The 23,289-nt window shown below is 40.1% G+C and overlaps 1 protein-coding gene across 2 annotated transcripts; it reads left to right on the top strand.

Moving 5' to 3' along the window:
* The first annotated feature begins 572 nt into the window (after positions 1–572).
* Positions 573–22,837, top strand: ssh2b (slingshot protein phosphatase 2b). 2 transcript variants are annotated; one of them, XM_042007881.1, is made up of 15 exons: positions 573–804; positions 4,573–4,616; positions 14,563–14,675; positions 14,797–14,861; positions 14,949–15,070; positions 15,161–15,226; positions 15,348–15,413; positions 15,561–15,755; positions 15,899–15,992; positions 16,182–16,310; positions 17,052–17,098; positions 17,301–17,447; positions 17,700–17,900; positions 18,462–19,518; positions 19,992–22,837. In XM_042007881.1, exons 1-15 carry the CDS (start codon positions 742–744, stop codon positions 21,273–21,275), a joined length of 3,693 nt encoding a protein of 1,230 aa, XP_041863815.1. In that variant the 5' UTR covers positions 573–741; the 3' UTR covers positions 21,276–22,837. The 2 variants fall into 2 exon arrangements, with proteins under 2 accessions (XP_041863815.1, XP_041863814.1); XM_042007880.1 differs by lacking the exons at positions 573–804; positions 4,573–4,616 and adding an exon at positions 10,945–11,385.
* Positions 22,838–23,289: the final 452 nt, after the last annotated feature.

The following is a 23,289-nucleotide window of genomic DNA, read 5'->3' as shown; positions in this document are numbered from 1 at the left end:
TCTTTGCAATTGTTTCATATCAGTTTTTTTCTAGGTATTTTGATTCTCTCTGAGTGTCTCTGGCACTGTTGTGAGTCAGTTGCTTTCTCCTCTAAGTCATCTTTAGTCGCTTTGTTTTCATAATTTTGTGCCACTTTGTTGTTATTACTATTTAACTCTAATTTTAGGTCTACCTTTACTTGTTTTTAATCTTATTGAGTTTCTTTGTTGCTGTTTGAAGTAATTATGTGTCTTTTTGTCATTGTGTGTTGTCATGTGTTGATTTGTGGTGGTTTATTTCCAACAGGAACTTTGGTCCAGAGGTCCTTCTAACAACCCCTAATTCCCAAGTAGACCTTTTATAAACTTTACTAGCTTATATTAGCATATAGTCAATTTAATAACTTAAAATTGTTTGCCTTCAAATGGATATAGTCATCTTTAAATGTAATTAATTATTATTTAAGTAGTTGACGTAGTAATTAGCCTTAATTACACTACTCATAGCTGTTTTGTTTACCTCCAGCACTCATATGGTTAATCGAGATTGACAAGCTAGGGGTAGTTGCGCATGCGCAGGTGCAACTGACAGAGGAAACAGCCGGGGAGTAGTCAAACAGTCCGCGATCTGGGAGAAAGAAGAAGGAAAAAAGCGCAAGAAGGCAGATAATTTAGGTTCAGCGGAGGTTTTGCCCTCTCGAGACAATTATGCTCGTCTCGCCGCTGTCGCTTCCTCACAGGTGTCCGCTTCCCGGTCGCTGAATGGCGCTGGTTACCGTACAGCGTTCACCGACCCCCAGCACCAGCTCCAGCCCCTGTGTTTCGGTAAGAGTCCCTTCAATTTTTCAACCCTCCTTCACAACCACTTCCATCACCACCAAACCCAAATCTCCGTGCTGGTTAAGCTCTCTATGCATCGTTTATGCTCTCTTTTTATCGGCTGCTGACTGTCACCAAGTGCCTTGCCTTTGTACTCGTGCGCATGCGTGAAAAATAACTGCTCATCATTTTCAGTACAGTATAGTGTCGTTGCTTGCTCCTAAGTTAACGTGAAGGAGAATTTTTAGTTGTTGGATGGCAAGAAGACACCGTTAGCTTGCAATGAAGTCTGTGTCTTCTCTTTTTTGTGATTAAATATGTTGACATGGTCCTTGTATGCACATTTGCATCAGTTCAAGTCTTCATCTGGTATTTAAGTACTTAACTGTTTCCAGGATAACAGAGCTGTCCTCTTTTATTTATATTGAAAGGATCCGGCTCCTACTTTTGTCTATGTGGCAATAAATAATACGGCATACTACAAATTGGCTTTAAGTGACAGGGCTACAATTTAGATATATTTCTTGACGTGTTGAATGCACTTCCGCTTCTTTACATGCGGTGTGACACGCAAGAAGACTAGCGCTACTTTCTCGTGCTCTCTTGGTATGCAGTCTAAGTTGTGGACGTGTGTCTCTGTCTCTGCATGTCTGTCATGTACTGTCACCTCCCCAGACTGTCTCACACGGCATACTTTCAGCCTGTCTGATCCCCCCTCTCTGTCTCTCTCTGTGTGCGTGTCTATGGAGTGATGGCAAGAGTGTGCCAATGCAAAGCAGAGGCACGGGTGGTTGTCCTTTTGCCATTCCTTTTGCTAGTCTTCTTACTACAGAAGTAGAAATCAGAAAATCAGAATCAGTGAGGAAGTAATAAACAAGCATACTGCTGTAAACAACTGCACACGCTTCCTGTGTCTGTGCTGCTTTGTGTACTGTTGGCTGTGGAGTTGACAGATTTCCACCTTTGCTTACATCTGTGTCCAAAACGTCCTTATTCATGTGTGGATATATAAGCACACAATTTTTCACTGTATATATGGCCATACTGACAAACCATAAAATGACATCAAATTATTCAAAACATATAGCATAGATTATCACATTTTTCTTTTCAGTGTCTGGGTATTGTGGCCTTGAAAGTGACCCTGTCCCTCACACCTTTTTGTCTTCTGAGTGTAAAACAGGTTCTGTGAGTGAAAATAATGATTACCGTCTGCTATGTACACACACATTTTAGTTGATTTGTTCTGTCTTCCAGAACACCTCCTCAAAACGTGTAAACCTGTAGACGAGAGAATGTTTCAATCCTGTCATTGAGCAATCAGTAGCAAGAAGTGCAAGTACCCGTCCTCTGAAGAATTATGCATGTTAAAGATATGATCGTGAGCCAACCTTTCATTATGACAGAAGAAGGAGGTGCTGAAATAATGCAAGAAGGTGTGCATATGCAGTGTTTAGCAAGGTGAGGCATGCAGACATAGAAAAGGGTGAGAAGTGCTTTCTCGTAAAAATATGCTTTTAAGAAGTGAGTAGCACCGATTTACTGTAAAAACAAATTGCACAGACCTATGATTGGATTTCCGTGTCTTGTAGTCATGTGATTTGCATTTTTTGTTTGTTTGTAAAGTGTTGTGTAAAGCCTTTCATGTGATGCCTGTTGTCTGTTTCCTACAACCTTTGGCTGAATTTTTCTGCTGGGGAAAATACACATATTGTACCATGCACACTTGGACACTATTTTTTAGTCCATGGAGGAGAAGATTTTACTAGTTTTATGTAGGTTTGCTACTTCTTGTATGTTACTTCAGCTGTAACATACAAGCATGGACTGTCCTCAAGCCCTGCAGATCCCTGCCTGCACTGCATGCTCAGGTTTCACATTTTCATACACTTTGGAAAAATCACACATTTTCATTTATGCAAAAATCTGCATGCTGTCCTTTGTAAACAAAATTTAAGTAATCACAGCATGACACAAAGGCTGCTGACACTAATCTGGTGAAGTTAAAATAAAACTCAACCTTATCCACTATCTTGTCATTCACTGTACAAATTCATGTATGCATTTGTTTTTATTTAAAACTTGCTTACTTCTTATATAAAGTGCAACACAAGTAAATGAAATGGACGTATTATAATCTAGTCTCCCACTCACAAGTTCAAAGGTTGTACTTTATGGACTTTGACATGAACCAGCACGGTAATGTGATTTCATTTTCTAATTACTTTAGTATGTGCATTTTTATTCAAATCAGTCACAATAAAGAATCTGTACAGAGCAGACACATGCATGGACTCACTGGTTCCAGCTTTTTTAACTTTAAGTAAAGCATCCATCAGACCTCAGGATCTGTTTTAAATATCTCATGGTTTGTTCTGTCTGACAGTCACAATGGAAACCTGCTTTGGATAAAGTTGCTGGAAGAAGTTGAGCACCGCCCTTTGCAGTTATTACATTGAACTGGATCCACAACTGTCACAAGACCTGGCAGTAAATTCTAGTATCCAGACCCTTTTCTACTTTGGTGATCACTACACATGAGCATACCTATTATCTACTTTTTTATATTGAAAACACAAAGACAGAAACACTGCAAACAATTAATATTGGCCATGTTAGTCAGTTTTGCACTGTAGCAAGTAAGCTTCAGTTATCTTTTTGTATCTGCTCAGTGTTTCTATCAATATCCACTTATGTGTTTTGGGAAACTGTTAATGTTTTAGTATTGTTGTTAAGCTAGTTAAGCTCACGTTTAGAGTAAATGAGATAAGGAGAATACTTCACAAGATAAATGCCAGACATTTATCTGCCACAGGTTTGTGGTTGCCTCTGGTTTGTCATTTAGCAGAACTTCATATTAGATTTTTCTTTGTCTCTCCTTGTGTCCCTGCTTATTTGTGTGTGTGTGTGAATATGTTATTCTCTGACCAGCCACACCTTAAAAACAGACTGAGGTCATTTTCCCAGAGTGTGTAAATTGAGTTAAAGCTGAACTCTGCCCCTCCTCTCCTGTCTCTCAGCACCACTGCTCTGATGAAGCAGGACTGAATCATCGGCTGGATGCCACTTGTAGTTTTTATGCGTGTGAATATGGAAGTACACAAGCTACTCTTTATCAGTCAGAGTAGCACTAAAGTACCCTTTTATAAACACTTTTTACTTTTTATATAAAAACTTGGGTGATTTCTGCTGAATATTTATGATTGAGATGTCTTGTATTTCAAATCCAGCTTTGCTGCAAAGTTTACAACTTTTTTTAGTCCACGTTTCAAAGTATCATTTAATCAACCCAATAAGATAATAACTGAAATTATGGTTGCATTTGTGTGTCTTTTTCCACTCTTTCTGATCACTGAAGACAAAACTATTTATATATTTTCATGTTGTTGATATGAGCTTGTGTGTTATCTTTTCATGTAAAATTGTGACTACAGAAGGATGAGGCAATATTATGACACAAATATAGATTTGTAAAGAATAATTTCAAGCAATTATTGCTCTGCATTAACACCCAACATTTCATAATATAAATCTGATGATCTGTCACTGTTTTCAAGTTCAGTTGCTGAATGTGCATTTTGTTGTACAGTTGCCACTAGTTCTTAAAGCATTGTTTTATGTACATGTCATATATAAATTCTGATATGAAACATGTTTGCTGAAATTATATATAGTTTTAATTTGCAGAAACATTTAATTGGGGCATTTTACTCTGGTGACTAAACTAGCTGTAAAACCCTATTAATTTTGTTTTTCTTTTTTTTTTTTTTCCAGGAGTCCGGTAGCGGGGAGGATGACCGCCGCTCTCAGCCGAGAAGGTAAGATACTGAAGCATATGATCATCTCATCTGTCTCAGGTGAAGCGCTTTGATCTTTTTTTTGCTTCTAATGCATTGTGGTATTGGGGATAATAATTTAGAAGTTTGTGATGCCAGGAGAAGTAGTAAAAGAAAATATATGAAGTCACAATCATACCAAAAACAAATTAGAACATTGGGTCTGTCCGACATCTGGGCTGGTTGGACTATAGATAAACGGGGAAGAAAATAAGCTCCACATGTGTTTGATCCCGTGGACCCTCTTCCTGTATTGCTGTATTTGACAAAGAGCTTCTGTGTTATTGTCACGTCTCAGTCCAGTGCTGCCCATTGTTTCTTCTGAGCTGGAGATCTGGTTTATCCTGTTTTCACTCAACCACACTTGAGTTTGCTTTTATTCCACCAATAATCATCAGTTTTCTTTCACTACCTACTATGTTTAATTGTTCTGCATGATTTCAATGGGCACTCTCTCTTCTCTTTTGTCATATTTGGCACTTTAATTGCAGATGAAAGCCTGAAATCCTATCCAGTTTGAGATAATTAACAGTGGCTTGATGTCAGTCCATTAGAGGGCAGCAGTGTCTGTGTGATGGTGGTGTGGGTATTTGGGTCAGGGGTGCTACATACTGCTGATCCAGGAACAGATAGGTAATTGCTCCCAAAGTCAGAGTGTTTGTTTATCTGTGTGGTCATCGGACCTGTGTGCCGTTCATCGGAGAGAACTGTCTGTATTTGTGCAGCTGGGAGTGAAATCTATCCTCACATACAGGGCTATGTGTGTGTGTCTGTGTACACATAGATAGGTACAAGATCGGGTGTCATATTGGCTTTGATGCTCTTATAAACAAATATTGAATAATCCTGATTTCATATACTTTGTTGAACTTTCTATGTATTGCAAGTCAGTCTTATTGTTTTGGGCTGCGGTTAGATGCTTTATCATGTTTCCCACATGCAGACTTTGCTTTGGTGGATCTTTCGAGGTGGCTAAGTGTATTTTTCCATATAGTTTGTTTAACCCTGTGAGAGCACCACCCTCTGGGATTTTGTTTTTCCTATTTCTTTTATTTGTTTTATCAGAAATGTACAGTGAAATACTCATCCCATTTTGTTTTTCCTTATCTGCAGGCCGAATAGGTTGTTGTTGTCCTTTATGTTGTGCAGCTGCCTTGTTAGTGTCTTATACCACATTCACATTCCAGGTTTTTACACAGTCTTGTGTTACTGCTGATGACAGAAAGCTTTTTTCCCCTGTTCTCCAGTAGATTGGGAGTTGGAGGCAACTTCCAATAGAACCTGCAGCAGATGGAGAACTTTCTAATGACCAAGTTCACTCAGGCTACAAAGCATAACAAAAACATGACAAAATCTGACAGCTGAAGTCAGCTGTGGAATTTAAGTCGATCTGTGTGACATGAAACTCAGTGGAGGAGCAGATATACATATCAATCTTCATTCTTTTTTATGCAATTAAGTAATTTGCAATGCAGCACATGCTCTAGAGTATTATTTGTTAATTTGTTTAGTAAAGTATCCCATCATCTGCTTTTGCAAAGTATAGTCTAATTTTGTGGGAACTAATATATTACTAATGGCAGATTAATAAAAACGATTACTAAAACCTCCTAGCTGTTTCCTTTTTTCATAGCTAAATGGTTCTTTATACACAGCAGTTATACTGAATATCAGAAATGCCACATTTTCTGTTGTTTACTGGCCAAATTCGATGTCTGCATGTATATATGTGTTATGACCTCGATTGGGCATGTTACTTTAAAAAAGTAAATAATAATAGCTCTAGTTACTTTATGTGTTACAACCCTGGCTCTGCTAGGGGAAAGGGGTTGCCAACATTAAGGACAAGAAATTAAATGGTTTACGTAAAAGGTTTATTTAACAATCAAATCAAAAGGTCAAATGGTAAATAAACACAGTACTGAAAGCAAAAGGCAACAAAACTCAAAAGTAAACTATCTCAACCAAGGGATTTCAATATCAGCCAAAACAATCCTAAAGGCTTAAAGCCATTCACAATGTAACTCAACAAGCAAAAAGATCCAAACCAAGCTTGTTCAAAGAATTCACCAAAACAAGTCAAGCTAATCACAATTCAGCCAAAGCTCACAGCAACACCAAGTCCCAAGGCTCTAGATGGCAAGCTGTGCTGGATGAGCACAGCTGCCCTGAGTGTTTTAAGTTTGAAATACAGTAACTGTGTTACTGGTTAATACATACTTCTGTATTTGTTTCATGGTGGTTACATATGTTTACTGTTATTATGAAGAGGGAGGAAGTTTGGTTGCTGGTTCTGTGAATTAAACAGAAGTAGGTGAACTGTGTTGGTGTGAATATGGTGGCGGGGAATAACGTTAACATGCTTTCATCTGTTTCTTCAAGGCTTTTTGACACACAGCGGCTACCGTTGTTGCAGTACATGTTAAACTGCAATATACATTAGAACGCAATACACAATTCCAACATTAGATGGCAGTAAATCTTCCACAATGTCCCTTCAAGATTAGCTCCTATAACAATACATTAATAGCTGATACCGTATATCCACTTTGTTCCTCATAAATTTTTATTTAATCTGACCCAATCATCCCTTCTTTCTTGTCAAGTAGTCGTTTCATTCAGTAACTTCCACTGTCTCTGATTTCATGGATAGGGCTGAAAATAAAAAAAATAAAAAAAAAAATTCATCAGCAATTTGGATCCAGTATATTTTACAACAGAGAGAGACAGAGTACACCATGTTGGCCATCGATAGCATCCAGTGGAAGCTCAGCTGTTGTGGATACAAAGATAGTGAGGAGCAAGTGAACAGCTGTAATAGCAGATGATATTTTTCTCACCTCAGCAGAGTGATTGCAGTCGGAGCAGTGAGTTGTTCATGTTAATATTTTAAATGTAAACCCAGATTAAATCATTAAAAGGCACAAAATCTGATTTTGAACTTTGCTTCTGAAGCTGTCTAACTGCTGAAAACAAAGGACATCATGGTGTGTTTAAGGTACACATTAAATAATAAAATGTACTTTGCTTTACATTAAACCCTGCAAATACACATTGCATTCAAGTACAGTTGGTAAACTTAGACATTTTTACTAAGTTTAAAAAAGCAAATGCATTTTATTCTTATTTTTTGTTTGTTGAAATAAGAAATCTGTCATTTTTTAAAATTTTTGTTCCTCTACTCGTACACAGATTCCGTACCGAAGCAGTCTTTAAATTGATAAGTTTAGAGTCATCGTTTTTGCATCTGAAATAAAATTTTAGCTTTTCTAGAGACAGGAAGGTTTACTATTAGATAACTCAATAATGATTTTTTTCCAGAAAACATAAAGCTGTCTCTTTAGATAGCCAGAAATATCTTTTTTTTTTTTTTTTTGACCACACACAGCTGATGTCTGTGCCTGTGATGCTGTGGAAGCCATCAGCTGCAGCGGAGCTCATCTCGGACACAGGTAGCAGCATTCATTCAGACTGGAATGGAGAGAGCAGTGTGTCTGCCTGCGTAAGCAAGGCCCACTGCAGTGCTGCTGATTAAACTCAGTGACATCAGCTGCTTCGTGACACCAGCTAAAGCAGCATCATCATTGGCTGAATTGTAGGAGGAAAATGAGGAGACAGAGAAGTTGGTTATGATTCTATTATTGTTGTGTGTCTGAGCTGCTATAATAATAACGATTCAGTGCATGAAAGCGGAAAATGAGGAATCATCTTTTTAATAGGAAAGATGCAGAATAAATTTAGCAGTTTTTGTCTCTGCACATTTCTCTTGACCTTACCAAATGTGCACGTTTGTTCCCTCTAAGACTTTTCATTTTAATTCACACTGTTGTGATCAAGTGTATGCTAGATATATTATTCATAATATTGACTGTAATGAGATAAACCTAGTGTAAACTTATGAGCAGTTAAATCTATGTAAAGTAAGTTTGTTTTTGTGAGCTTGGAAAAAAACCCTTGATATCCTCGAGTACAAAGCACTGTATACAGAAAGTAGTGTTGTGATCACTAAGGTGACTGTGTGTTTATATACGTGGAGACAATAGAGCAGAAGAGAAGTGTCTGGTGTCTGTCTGCTTATAAAAACCACATCCTGCCCTTCACTGCTTGTCTGTGGATGGTGTGAATTTCAGCAGTCAAACAGGAGAGCAGACAGGTGGAACTTGAGAAATGTGCACAACAACACACACGTAAACATGTGGATTACTGAGTCAGGACCATGACTTAGCTAGACCTACAAGCCTTTTTATTTACAAAAGATGTAGAGGATACTCTGTTAAAGAAAGAAGGGAGTTGGAGAAAGTTTTGTAAGTGTAAGAGATGGAGAAAGCTGCTGAAGGACAGCTGATCAGCAAACTGGTGTGTTGTTTAGGGAACTTTAAGATCATGTAGCTGAAATTAGTTTATAATGAAGGCTTCCTCCAAATATTTGTCTCATAATTTTAGCTGTGGGCTGCTTCCCTCTCATTTAATGTCGGACTTATTGCTTGGCAGTATCATCATTGAGTACATGCTTTGATATGTTAAAGCACTTGTAACTGAGCGGAGTAGTGGATGAACAGTTTGATGTCTGTAAACTTTACAATGCAAAGATCTCTGACAGGAAATGGAAACTTTAAGAATCATCAAGACTTATCTTGTAAATAAATCACACCACCTATCTTTTATATCAAGTAGGGTCAGAGACAGATTGTGATTGTACTAAAAAAGAAAAAAAAAGAAAACTTCACACAGATTTAGAACTCTGAAAAGCACCATGTTGCAATTGTTTATCCTTAAATATGAATTTGCTGTCATGTGCTGGCCAAGCAGTTGCCCTCAGTATGTAACCTTGCCTAAAAACTGAAACCACAAGGGATCAACAAGCAACGTAACCAAGTCTGAGGTCGGGTTACTGTGACTACACAGTGTGTGTGGTATCTCCTTTTTGATTTCTCAATCTTTTTTTTCCATTTACATGTTGTTGTTGTTGTTTTTCTGTCGCTGGAGGCACACGGGGTGTCAGGTTTTGCTTGCTCTGGTGAGAATTTTCTCTAAAGGGCACGGACCTAGTCGTGGTTAGCTATCTCTAACAGGAGGGATCAGACAACATAAATGTGATCAGTGTGTGATAAACACACACTGATCACACAGAGAGTTGAATAACTAATTAGGAAATCAGTTGCAAAAGAACATTTTTCTGATAGTACCATGAGAAGAGAGAACATTCTCAGTGTGAATATTTGTTATGGATAAGTTTATGACCAGATGCTGAAATAGAAAAACCTGCAATGTTCTAGTTACTGATGCATGAACAAGCGTTACTCCAGCAGGCTTTCTAAATAAAGGGCTTAGGGATTTTTATTTTTGGTGGTTTGAACACAAACTAGAAATTTGATATCAGTTGGTTAAATAAAAGAAAAAGAACCCCCACAGCAGTTATGAGTTCAGATAGAAGGGAATGATAAGAGGAAACGAAAAGAAGGTGCTTATAATCTGATCAACCACCTCGTTCTTAAACACACAAAGCTCTGACTTTACTTTTTCATAACTGAAAGTAGAGTCTAATATTGCAGTGCTGCAGCTTTTTTATTGTCTGCATCAAGATATCTAGATGAAACTTTGCAATGAAAAAAATCATGGGAGGATTTAAAAAAAGATGGTAAAATATTAGTTATTTTATTTATTATTTTTTTTAAAGCAGGGCATTCCATATTTATCACTAGTGAGCTATGCTGCATAAACCTAAGCGCTCATATGAAACACTACCAGAGGAATTATTCCTGCTTCCTGGTCTTTGACCTGGGTAAGAAAAGGTGTGTACACATTTATTTCATGTTGTACTCTGCAAAATGCAACGATGTCCATTGGAGGTGTCTTATTAGGGCAATTAGTTGGATTGGATTATAAAACAACTGTCTAGAGAAGCTGAAAAGAATCATAAAATCACCAGAAACTGTTTTAGGACTCATAATAATGCGAAGTTATCTACTAAACTTAAAAAGGCCACACATTTCAAGTTGTAATATTTATTAAGTTTATCGGCATACCAACTCAGATTTGTTCGTTGCATCGATGTGGTTAAAAGGGGCGTTATAGCCAAACAAGCCGTTGGATCTGAGCGGGTCATCCGACTGATGCCCCTGCTGATTGCCCGTTTTAAATAAATCGACAACTCCGCTCACCCGCCCCTCCGCCGGGTCGCCCGGGCGTTAAATGGTGCGGACCCACTAATAATCCGCCAGACAGACTTGAACATGCTGCTGTTTGCGCGGATTGGACCACGCGTGTCTCCGCCCCTCAGCTGCAGGATTTACCGCAGCCTGCTGCAGACAAATGAAACACAACTACTGAGCAGATGGTAATGCACCTGCTCTCCAACAGCATGCATTAGCTGTGTCAGCGTTCTTAATGTTTCTATAGATATTATAATACGTCGTTTTTCTAAATCTTTTGTTTATATCGAGGCGACGGACACTTTAGTGAATCGTGATGAGCGAAACCTTAAAGTCTGGGTTTACACCAGAGTTTATGCATTTGAACAACTATCTGCGCAGTTCGGAGTGACCACATTTCGCGTTTCGTTAGTGGCTTTTCTGTAACTGCAACCCGCGTCTGGTCGTCCTGTCACCGCCTTCAGATCAGCGATGCCTCCCGGTGTTGTGACCGCCCCTCGCAGCTCCTCGTCCAGCTGCTTCTGTGCCTGCTGCGGGGCGAAGATGAGACCTTATTTCACAGAGAATTCCGTGATCTCCCAGGGGGTAATTTATCAGCTGTAAGTTTACTGATTATACCGTGTCTACAGCCCCAAGATGTCCTTGTGAATTTGGGCTTAGTTGAATGTAAACTGTAGGAGCATGATGTACTCACTGAACCTCGCTATGTTGTTTTAGTGAGTGAAGCACACATTTTTTGGGCAATACTCATTATTTGTGGACTGTTTATGTTGTCATTTATTTAGTCTTAGTCTCCACTCTTACATGGCTCAGGTTTGGGGTTTTCCTATGATGATTAAATGGGAAGGAAATGGCAGCACAGTAGCAGCTGGATGCAAGAGGGTTTCATTCCCTGTGCTCCATAAGAAGTCTGTCAGCCAGATGCTTCACCTGCACATGTACATTCTTCTCCACCCACTTTTTTTCTCTTGCTGTACCCGAACTGCATCTTCAGGGGGCACAAGCAAGCAAGGCACACAGTGTACTCTAGATGGATTCACAGGATGCAGACTGATTGTTGAGGAAATGCCGGGGATAATACTGGAATTAATATTCAATTTATCGGTTTGATCAAGTAAACAGAGACGCGACTTATCTGTATTATCCATTATTAGCACATGCTCAAGATGTAATGTTTGAGGAAGTCTGTGTGTGCAAACCCGACTCCTCTCTCACAGCATATGGGCATTAAGGTCTTCTAAGCTGACATAGCTTTGTACAAACCAAAGGACGCATCAAAAGTTTATCTGTTTGTGTTATTCACTTTAAAAAATGGCACATGGCTAGTTGTTGTTTTTCACAATTTTCTTTCCAATTTCACTGATGCCAGTACTTCCAATCAGTCTTTCTAATCCTTGTTGATTCCTTGCTTAGCCTGGGGATGATGCAAAGACTATTTTACTAGAAAATGAAGGGTTTAACTAGAAGACAGCTGCACTTGCCAGCTTAAGATCCACATTCAGTTTTGTGTTTTGATGCATGTCATAATGCCATAATTCAAGGAAGCTGTAAGATTTGGGTCAAAGTTTGTGGATGGTACAGATTGGTAACAACTAGCTAGGGAGTATTATTGTATGGTGAATGCAAAATACTATAAAATCCTGTACAGCTATACAAATACTGTTTCTACTACAGTTTTCCTTCTATACTGTTGTGCCTGTCCTCCTCCTTCTTTGTAGCAGAAAGATAGATTTTTGTACTTGCTGTCCCTGAAGCTTCCTTACCATTGGCCTGTAATAGATAGATAGATAGATAGATAGTTACTTTATTGATCCCGAGGGAAATTCAAGCATCCAGTAGCATATACATACATTAAAGGTTAGTACTTGACATTAGGGGTTAGTACTTAAGCATAACTAGACTAATTTAAAATTAAATAGAGGCAACGGTAGATAAAGAAGACCATTATTATGGTCTATGTACATATATACTGTACAGGTGATCAAGTATGTACATATGTTGACGGTGGTAGCCAAACAAGGTGCATGAGTGAAAAAGTGCAGGATGTGCAAAAACTGCTGAGACAGTGTTAACAGAATGGGATAAGAGCAAATGTGCTTCCAAATGAGAAAAAGGCACATGTCCATAAAAACTATTCAGACTATGGTTGTGGTTGTGACCCCTGCGCCCTCAGCGAGATGTTGTACAGCCGGATGGCCCGGGGTACGAAAGAGTTTTTGAGTCTGTTGGTGGAGCAGGTCAGGGACAGTAGTCTGGGGCTGAACACACTCCTCTGCCTGCTCAGAGTTCTATGCAGAGGGTGAGAGGAGGAGTCCAGGATGGTCAGGATCTTGTCCAAGGTCCTTTTTTCTGCCACTGAGACCAAAGAGTCCAGCTCTGTGCCCACCACAGATCCTGCCCTTCGGATCACTCTATCCAGCCGTGCTGCGTCCCTTTTCTTTATGCTGCCTCCCCAACACACCACAGCATAGAAAAGGACACTGGCCACCACAGTCTGGTAGAACATCAGCAGCAGTTTCTTGCAGATGTTGAAGGACCTCAGCCTCCTTAGAAAGTACAGACGGCTCTGTCCTTTCTTGTGGATGGCGTTGATGGTCTCTGACCAGTCCAGTCTGTCATCAAGCTGCAGTCCCAGGTACTTATATGAACTGACCGACTCCACCTCCACACCCTCTATGGAGATATAATTGCAACTGGTGAAGAGTGACAAAGTATAAACAGTCAGTAATCACTGGTTTTAGTGATGAATCTTTTCCTCCTCATCATAACACATAGTAAGACTTTAACATTAGGGTCGGGTTAACCCCTTGGCCAGAAGGTCTTTGAACATGAAAAGACGTCATTATGAAGCTCAGTCTTTTTTTATGTATTTCAAACGTCTGACAATGTCTCAATCAAAGGAATGCGTTGGGCATTTTAAGTCTGTTACATAATGCTATTATGGAGTGAGCAGTGACCCAGAGCAGCTTAGTTATAGCTGCCAAGTATAAGTTGGGTAGTTGTTCAGTTATGTGCCAGAGAGTTTGGATGTCTGAGTCAAAGCCAGTAGAGTTACAGCTGTGTCTTGTACAAGCATGAAGGCTGCTGGTTTCAGGAAGGAGTTAATTGTATGTGTATAGGAGAGCTGTTTTTTTCTCTTGACTCCATAAGCCAGTACATCCTTGTTTGTTGTACCTTTGTCAGTATATGAATATGTCTAGTTCAGTTAAGCCATCATGTAATTGGAAGCAGCTGGTTTTTGCTGCACACTGTACTGTCGAAATGCCTAGAGCTCATCAGTCTTCTCGTTATTATTGTACATAAAATAGTTTCTTCAGAAGGGTCATGGGTAATTTTTTTAAGTAAACTTAAAATTTAACAAACACTGTCAAAACATTTGGATGGACCAGTCTTTCACAAGTGATATTTTCATGCCAAAAAGACTAGAATTTCTGCTTCATAAAGTTGAAAAATAGTTTTAAAAAAAACTGGTTTGAACCATTTGTGTGGCAATGATGGGCAAAGACGCACAAAACCTTCAACTTTGAGACACAACACCAGAGGAAAAAAAAAAAACCATACCATAGAAATGCCTGAAATACTGAACTGATTTGCAGACTCTTTCTGTTGACAGATTTATTAGGTAACTGGTTAGTCTGAGTGAAATAAAGCCTGCTTAAATGTTGGAAAAACACAAGTCAGTTAAAGCTTATAAGCTTCTCCAGAGTGAATTATGTGATGCATATGTAGGTGGTTATTACGCACTTCAGTTTCTCTCTTTTTCTGTTTCTGTGTAGCATCAGTGAAAGTTTCCTGACAGTTAAAGGAGCTGCTCTCTTCCTACCTCGAGGAAATGGCTCCTCCCCTTCTTCTGCCTCTCGTTTCTCCCAGTTGCGGAGCAAACATGCAGGTGAGGCCAAAGGTTCTCCTCAGCAGTCGCTGTCTGTTTAATTCATCAGTTTTTTTGTGTAAATGAAGTGCCATTTATGTGCAGCTGTACTGATAAGAAGTTGCTTCTCTCATCTCACTAGGAGACATCCAGCAGCATCTACAAACCATGTTCACTCTCCTCAGACCAGAGGACAACATTAAGCTGGTTGGTACACAGCGTTATTAAAACATAATTCAGCTTTTATGTTGTCAGCAAACTCTCGAGTCATCACCTGCGTTTTTGCTTCACCAGGCGGTTCGTTTGGAGAGCGCCCATTCTCAGGTGACCCGCTACATGGTGGTGGTCTCAACCAATGGTCGCCAGGACACGGAGGAGAGCGTAGTGCTGGGGATGGATTTTAGTCCGGTAGATAGGTGAGACAGGAATGCACACAAACTCGAATGTGCATACCAGCTTTGGTAATGTGCTTCAAGCTGTAACATGGAGGTTTCTTCTCCTTCCAGCTCATGTTCTGTAGGACTGGTTTTGCCTTTATGGAGTGATACCTTAATACACCTGGATGGAGATGGGTAAGAGCTATTCCAGCCTTCTATAACAGCAGAGCACTTGCTAAGCACCAGTTTGCAAAGAGGTCTGACAGTATCCATCTTTATTCCTCTCTTCCATCTGCTCCCTCTCTTCTTTTTTCAGGGGTTTCAGTGTGTCAACTGATAACAGAGTGCATGTGTTTAAGCCTGTTTCTGTGCAAGCCATGTGGTGAGTCGCACTGCATAAATCACACATTCCCTTACAGCTTTTACAGGCGCTCATCTTGGTATCGAATTTGTGCCATTTGTTTATATGTCTCTTTAGCCACTTTCTGTCTCTTAATGAAAAATTTTTAATCTCTGGACTTATTCACAGGTCGGCTCTGCAGTCACTCCACAAAGCTTGCGAAGTGGCTCGTTGTCACAACTACTTCCCAGGCAGCTTGTTCCTCACTTGGGTTAGTTACTATCAAAGCAGGGTGTCCTCCGACCAGGCGCGCATCAACGAGTGGAACGCCATGCAGGATGTGCAGTCACACCGAGCCGACTCGCCTGTGCTCTTCTCCGATGTGTATGTATTTGCATGATATTATTTTTTTTCTCTGAACACTAGGATTATGATTCTCTATTGAAAAATACAAAGGTGTGCATATTTTGGAAAATGAACTTTTTTTTTTTAACTTATTCATTGTTTTCTTTTCAATGTGTCTGCAGACCTACAGAAAGAGAGCTGACAGAGCGACAAATCAAAACCAGCTTGAGGGAAATCATGATGCAGAAAGATCTTGAGAATGTCACCTGCAAAGAGGTGAGTGGCTGCTTCACATGCAGGGCTTCACACTCCAAGCAGATGGTGTACTCACTTTAATGTTTGGATTGCATTTGGTCCCACTCAGGGAGAAAATGTTTTGTTTTTTTTAATTCATTTTTTTCCTAAAAACAAACGTAGGGTCTGCCTTTTTGTTTAACTTTGTGTTCTCGTCTGACTGTTTTGCAGATCCGAACAGAACTGGAAATGCACATGACCTGCAACCTACGAGAGTTCAAGGAATTCATTGACAATGAGATGATTATCATCCTGGGCCAGATGGACAGTCCTACGGAGATCTTTGATCACGTCTTCTTGGTGTGTGTGACAATGAACTTATCATTGACATACTTCTCCTCTATTTGACACCAAAGATTAGAAACTCCCAGGTTTTAAACTTGAGAGATTTATCACCACTTCACACACAAGGGCTTATCTTTATCTGGAGAATCTGCACATTATGATTTAATAATAATAATAATAATGCATTTTATTTAAAAAAAACCCTTCAAAAAACTCAAGGACCCTGTACAAGAAGAAGACAAAATAACAATGAATAAAATCAGCATATAAGAAGTGGAGAAAAGTGTAGATGGACTTAAAGTAAACTGGCAAACTTAAACAGATGAGTCTTGAGTCTGGATTTGAAGATGAAGAGAGATAATATTTCGGATGTTGGGCTGTAAAGGAGTTTAAAAGTTTGGGAGTAGAGTTGCTGAAAGCTCTGCTCCCCATGGTGCTGAGGTGGGCAGAGGGCACAGTGGGTGGATGAACAAGGGATGATCTGAGAGAACGGGCCGGGGGCCAGTGAAGCTGTTGAGGGATAGGGGAGATGCGATGGGATGACAGGGTTCTTGTAATGATCCGGGCAGCAAAGTTATGGACCAGTTGGAGCTTAGTCTTGTATAATGCTGTTTTGCCCAATTTTAAGGTACTTTGGTGGTGTTTGGTTTGGAGTTCATAGTGGATGTCAGGCATGTCTTACTGTAGGATTGAAGCATTATGAAAGCTCAGTGAAAGGCTCTGAACAAGTCTGAAGATTGCTTTTGCTTTCTACAGGGATCTGAGTGGAATGCATCCAATTTGGAAGAGTTGCAGAAGAGTGGGTAAGGAAGGACTAAAACAATAAAAGCCACTACACCATCCAGTCTGTATTAAAACCACTAAGGACTCCCTGTAAAATAATATACATGAAAAGATTATTTTCTTTGAGTGAAACTAAATATTTGTGTTTAAATATTTTCTATAGAGTATCATCCAGTCATGTCTGAAATCCTCTTCTAACATTCATGTTTCTCTTCCACTCAGAGTTCAGTACATCCTGAATGTAACGAGGGAGATTGATAACTTCTTCCCTGGAGTGTTTGAGTACCACAACATCCGTGTTTACGACGAGGAGGCCACTGACCTGCTTGCCTATTGGAATGACACTTATAAGTTTATATCTAGAGCGAAGTGAGTTTTAGATGACATGTTTTCTGTGTATTTCCTCTGATATGCACAGTTCTGTTTAAAGCAAATCATTCCTGGATTGAAGAGATTTTTGATTCAGTGTAGTGTATGTGTTTTATAAAAAAAATATTATGCTTACTCTAAAATAATTATACATGAAATATAGAGATTTGGTTGGTATTACATGCATAATCTAATTTGCATAATCATAACATTCATAATAATGAGTCACTTGATTCTTTATATTTACATCAGGAAATCTGGGTCCAAGTGCCTGGTGCACTGTAAAATGGGTATAAGTCGCTCTGCAGCCACAGTGATCGCCTATGCCATGAAGGAGTTCGGCTGGGATTTGAAAAAGGCCTTTGATTATGTCAAGCAACGCCGAACTGTGACCAAACCCAACCCTTCCTTTATGAGACAGCTGGAGGAGTATCAGGGCATACTTCTGGCCAGGTAGACAGACACACACACACACATTTCCTAATACATAATGAAGATTGCTATAGAGGACACACACACACAATGTCATGCATTATTCTTTTCTAAATTAAATACTATGTTTTGTTTTGTTCGTTTCCTGTGTATGTGTACATAAAACTACAAGTACTGTCTGTATTTCAGCTAGAAGCATAATTGAGTTTATTTTAGTTCATTATTTTTTTCCCAGTTTCTGGGTTGTGTGTAATTTGCCATGCTTGTTTTAAGTTGTGTTTTTGAGCACTTTTGATTGGCAGAACGAGCTGTGAACATGTCTTTCCATTTTCTTTTCTTATAAAGTTGTAACGCAAAACAAGTTAGGAAAAGGTTTACACATTCAGTAGATGAGAAGCTACAATAAAGTCCACATAGAGTTGTTCACTTTAACCCGGGTTCAGAGTTAATAATTCTGTGTGAAAACAAGCAACCACATTATTGGTATCATTGCTGTGTTTGAGACAGAACATTTAACAGTAAAAATGACAAAGACCAGGACTAACATTAAGAATATGCTTGTTTTATCTTTTTCTTGTGCAGCAAGCAGAGGCACAACAAACTGTGGCGTTCTCACTCCGACAGCGATCTGTCTGAGCACCACGAGCCACTGTCTAAATCCTACGCACAGCCCTACAGTCTGGGTCGCTCAGACCCCCATAACCAGGCCAGCAGCACATGTAGTCCTTCTGTGAAAGAACTGCTGGAATCACTGGGAACTTCAGCCAGCTCCAGCAAAGCAACACACTCCACAAGCCAGCCTGATACTGGCATCTATTCCAATCAGCTTAACTTTTCTTCCCTTGAAAGGTTGGGAGCTTTTTCAGGTGATGGTGAAGCTCGAAGCCTTGAGGCTCCCTCTCGTTCTGCTGTAGCCCGGAGCAACCAGCAGGATCCCCCTTGTCCTGATACCACAGCTGGTTCTGTGTCTTTATCTCCCCTGCTGTCCAATGGCCTATGTGACTCTGAGGAGCAGCATTCATCACCTCCTCTCTCCCACCCAAGGGCTGCCACCGTGGTGCCCGAGCCTCCAAAGACAGATATGGTGACTGTTGCAGAAAGTGTTTCAGTGGGCCAGCCTCACCCACCACCTTCTGTTCACCAACTTCCCCGTTCTCCTGCTCCGTCCCCAGCTCCAGCATGCATAGAAGAAGCTATCAAACCACCGGCATCATCCTGCTCTGTAATAAAACCACTGTCTGTGTCAGCGTCTGCCCCCATGACGACACAAACACCAAGCACACAAGAAGCTGGAACTCACTGTCCATCTGCGACAGTGCTTGTCAAAAACACAGATGGTGACCAACAGATATGTAGCTCATCTTTGGAACGTTTACCAGCCCACGCTCCCTCCACTAATGATTTTATCAGCTATCCCAGTGCCATTCCACAAGACAACGTGCTGTTGTTCGGCCACAGCGCGGATCACATCAACTTTTTCAGTGCCAGGGAAAAGTTCAAGGGAATGAGTCAAGATGGTAAAACCCACTGTGCTGCAGGGCAGCTGTCACCACCGTTGAAGAGTTGTGGCAAGGAACATCAGCCACCGCCTCAGGAGGCTCCTGCTAATGAGGGAAAAGTAGTGGACGAGAAAGGAAAGGTAACTTCTGCTGTGGCAGTTTTTACAATAATTCAGCAAATTGTTCTTTCATGGCAAAAAAACAAAACATTTGTAAAAGATTTGGGTGAGATAAGATTTCTTTTCAAACTTTACACTTCTTCTGTACGCTGGTCTGAGTTTTTGTGCATGTACGAATGTTTTTTTTGTTTTGTTTTTTTTTCCTAGGCTACGCTTGTGTAAGAGGCCCAGAGGATTTAACATGGATTACTAAAGTATTTTTCAGATAAAAATTCCACAGTAGTTAAATTTTTTCTCATATCATTCATATTTGTTTCAGTAGGCCTTTGGGTTCTTGATATCGGGTGCACCACCTGGTGGCTCATAGATAGAATATCAAATCTGTCATGTTTGAATCTGTTTTACTTTCTTCTCTTCTAAGTAACTTTATGAATAGATACTGTTTTTATTTGTTATATAACCAAATTATCTCTTATGTTTCCTTGTTTTTGTAGGAAATCCATCTTCCTGTGCAGGTCACAGGAGGGAAGCCTACAGAGACTTTCAGCAAACCAGAGCCTCAAGGCTCCCAGAGCCAGGAAGTGACAAAGCTGAGGCAGGAAAAGGAGGATAGAGATGTTGTCTTGCAGAAGGAAGCTGAGAATGTAAAAGAGGAAGTGAAAAACAAAGAGGATGAGGCTCCTGCTCGTCTCTACAGCGACTGGACGAGGGGGTCTGTGCGGCGTGTCACGCAACAGCTAGAGCAAAGAATGAAACAAGAGCACGAGACTCCGTCACCCTCATCTTCACCGCCATCCCTCTCTGGCAGCTCCTCATGCTCTCAACGTCGTCCACACAGCATCCATTCGACGACAGTGACACCTCTTCATGACGCATTAGTACGTAGCACTTTGCAAGAAGAGCTGGAAGAGGCAGATGGGAAGTTTGAACCAGTTAAAAAGGGTTCATCTCTTGTTGCCAAGACTGGGAACCGAGGAGATAATGACAAAAGCACAAAAGAACATAAACTCCAGCCTGCTGATAATAGATTGTTTTCTACCTCTTCGTTTCTCTGCTCTGCCCAGTCTCCCTTTGCCTCTGTTAATTTCCTGTGTTTGGAAGGCGTGACCGAGCTCGAGTCGGGCACAGACTGGGACTACTTTACAGAGGGACCCCACAGTGACATCATCATGAGGGAGACGTGGGAGACTTTGTGTGAGTTGGGTGCCTTCCTGCAGCAGGTGAGCATGGGTGGAGCCTGCAAGGTCAGGCTCGCTGGACAGGCTCCAGGAACTGCTCAGAAGCTAGGCAGCAGCATCCAGAAGAGGGTTAGAGAGGTGGAGGCCAGGATTCGCCAGGCAGGGCTGACCCCTCCATCCTTGATGAAGCGCTCCGCCTCACTGGCCAAACTGGGCTGCTTGGAGCTGCTCGCTAATGATCTGAATGAATGGGAGCTCAGTCGATCCGCTCTTGCTCCACCCTCAGCACAAGCTCCAGTCCACTCAGTTAGTGATGAATCCAAGAAGCAGCGGGTCCACAACTCTCTTTTGTTAAGTGGTGAACAGCCTGAAACCCTCAATATTGCTGCAAAGAGGCTTTCTAAAGCTGGAGAAACCTCACCAGGAGTCTTTCTACCATCAAATCTAAACCTAGAGAGAGAAAAGCCTCCAAACACTGGGCAAGATTTTTGTAATATGCCTGGGCCGACACTTCTGACAACAAGGCAGCAATATGGAAGGACTCACCCCCTGAGGCGGCTTAAGAAAAGAACTGTTAGTACCCTTTACCACACCATGTAACCCTCACACTGTGTATCTGTGTATGTGAGAGAGTGGGAGGAATTGTGCACCCATGAGAAATGGTAATCAAGTGCATATGTTAGAATTATTCAGCAAAACAAACCAATGCCTCTTGCCTTAAATAATGTGTTTGTTAGTTTCTGTACATCGTTATCTACAGATCCTCCAAGAGGCTCTGTGAAATATCCAATATGTGATAGTGGACTACTTTCAAAGGTCATTTAAAAGCAGCAAAAACAGTCATCCAGGTATGCTGTCTGGTTTTAAATGTAAATATGCCCGAGCCGGCACATTCTCAATGCATACATCATTGTGGGTTTCTCCATCTTTCTAAAGTTTACTTGATTGTGGCTGGTTGGATGATTGAATAGTCCAACTTGATGTTAAGTGGAATGTAGTCTCTGTTTCCATTTGCTGTTTTTCAAGACTCTCCATCCAACATTTGTAAGTTATGCTGGATAGAAACTGCTGCAAACTGACAGGTAGATGAATCTGCTCCACATCACATCAACACAGACTTATCAATCTATCAGATTTTTTTTCCCTCTTTTCCAGATGATCTAAATTTGGAAGTAATACCCCGTATTAGAAATGACACACAACACAGTTAATTCTCAACATGCAAGATCTCAGGTTGAACTACAAACATCACAGATGAGTTTTGCTTTAAAGTTGTATCCAGACCAGGTGGTGACAACAGGAACTGAAAACAGCTGTACAGACGTTTTAGAACAAAATGAATGGAGGCACAATTAATTTTCTTGATTATTTTTAAATTGCACAATACCTCAGCCAAATCTGACTTCTGCAAACATCGGGCTCTGGCTTCTCCCTGGAACGTCCTCTGTCTGAAACTTCATTGCTTGATAAACTGGCATAAACTCGTTTCTTTCGTGTCCTCACAGTTCTGGCCCCACTCAAAGTAGATTCCTTCCGTCTGTATACCTGTAAGGAAGAAAGGATCGGTTTGGGGGGTTAAAAGCAGAGTGTACATTTGTGAGTTTTCTGCTGTGTTATCTTTGGGATGTAAAGGTCTATATTGTGTCAACATTTTAGGAAATGTATATGTTTTTGTTTTTATATCTGGCTTATGTCAGTGAGTGGGACTGTGTAGCACAATTTTTATCATGTGGGTTTGTACATTTTCCTTTTATTATTTTAAAAAGTCTTTCCCCCAAATTATCTCTTTTGTACAGATTTTAGGAGTGTGCCTGTGACTGGCAAGTGAAGTTTCTCTGCAATCAGAAATGTCTGTACAGGAACATCTGTCATACATGCACTTTACTCCCTTTTCATTTTAAATGTGGCTTTCTTTTATGTGTGTTTGCTGCTTTTGGGGAGCATGCTTGAGTAGCAGCAGGTGTTGGGTATGTCTGGTTTGTCATGAACATTTTTGGTTTTATTTTAAAACTATCACTGTACATATACTTTTATATTATGTGGTTCAACTGTGACATTAAACAATGGAGATTATTGAAACCCATGTTTACTGTAAATTTGTTTGTGTACAGTAACGAGAGGTTGTGACTAACCTATAGATAACAGGAGTGGTTCAAATAGACCACATCGACTCTATGAACTGTTTTTGTTTATTCTGGATATAAATTATTTTATCTAAACTAAAGAAAAAGTAATTTGATTTATCTCAAAACCTTAAAATATTGTTTTAGTTTGTATCGTAAAGGCATTTTATGATTTCAAACACAATGTAGTGAATCCCTACAGTTTGGTCACTTAAGATAAATATTTTAAAAATATTCTTATAGCACAATCAGAGGAGCGTTCAGTGTGTCAGTGCCTCTTTAATGTTTTTGATGTCGAACACATGGATGTGGCATCAAAATGAAGGTTTGACAAAATGTAAATTCTTCATTTTCTTTTAAGCTTCATTGAAAGCAGTTTATGTGCACTCTGTCTTTAATAAACACAAATATGTTTGGGAAGTTTAAGTGCACAGCAACATGAAAGAAATTTGGCATACATGGATCAAATTTCTGCTACAGAAAAACAGATT

The sequence above is a fragment of the Melanotaenia boesemani genome, chromosome 15 (genome assembly GCF_017639745.1).
Source record: "Melanotaenia boesemani isolate fMelBoe1 chromosome 15, fMelBoe1.pri, whole genome shotgun sequence".
Lineage (NCBI taxonomy): Eukaryota > Metazoa > Chordata > Actinopteri > Atheriniformes > Melanotaeniidae > Melanotaenia > Melanotaenia boesemani.
Note: the sequence above shows the minus strand (reverse complement) of the source record. Positions and strands in the feature narration are given on the sequence as shown.

Excerpts from the sequence above, each read along its gene's own strand:
- ssh2b (XM_042007880.1), top strand. The coding sequence starts at position 11,258 with ATGCCTCCCGGTGTTGTGACCGCCCCTCGCAGCTCCTCGTCCAGCTGC. Across the intron at positions 14,862-14,948 it reads CAGAGGACAACATTAAGCTG|GCGGTTCGTTTGGAGAGCGC; the intron begins GTTGGTACACAG and ends TTGCTTCACCAG. Across the intron at positions 15,227-15,347 it reads ATACACCTGGATGGAGATGG|GGGTTTCAGTGTGTCAACTG; the intron begins GTAAGAGCTATT and ends TTCTTTTTTCAG.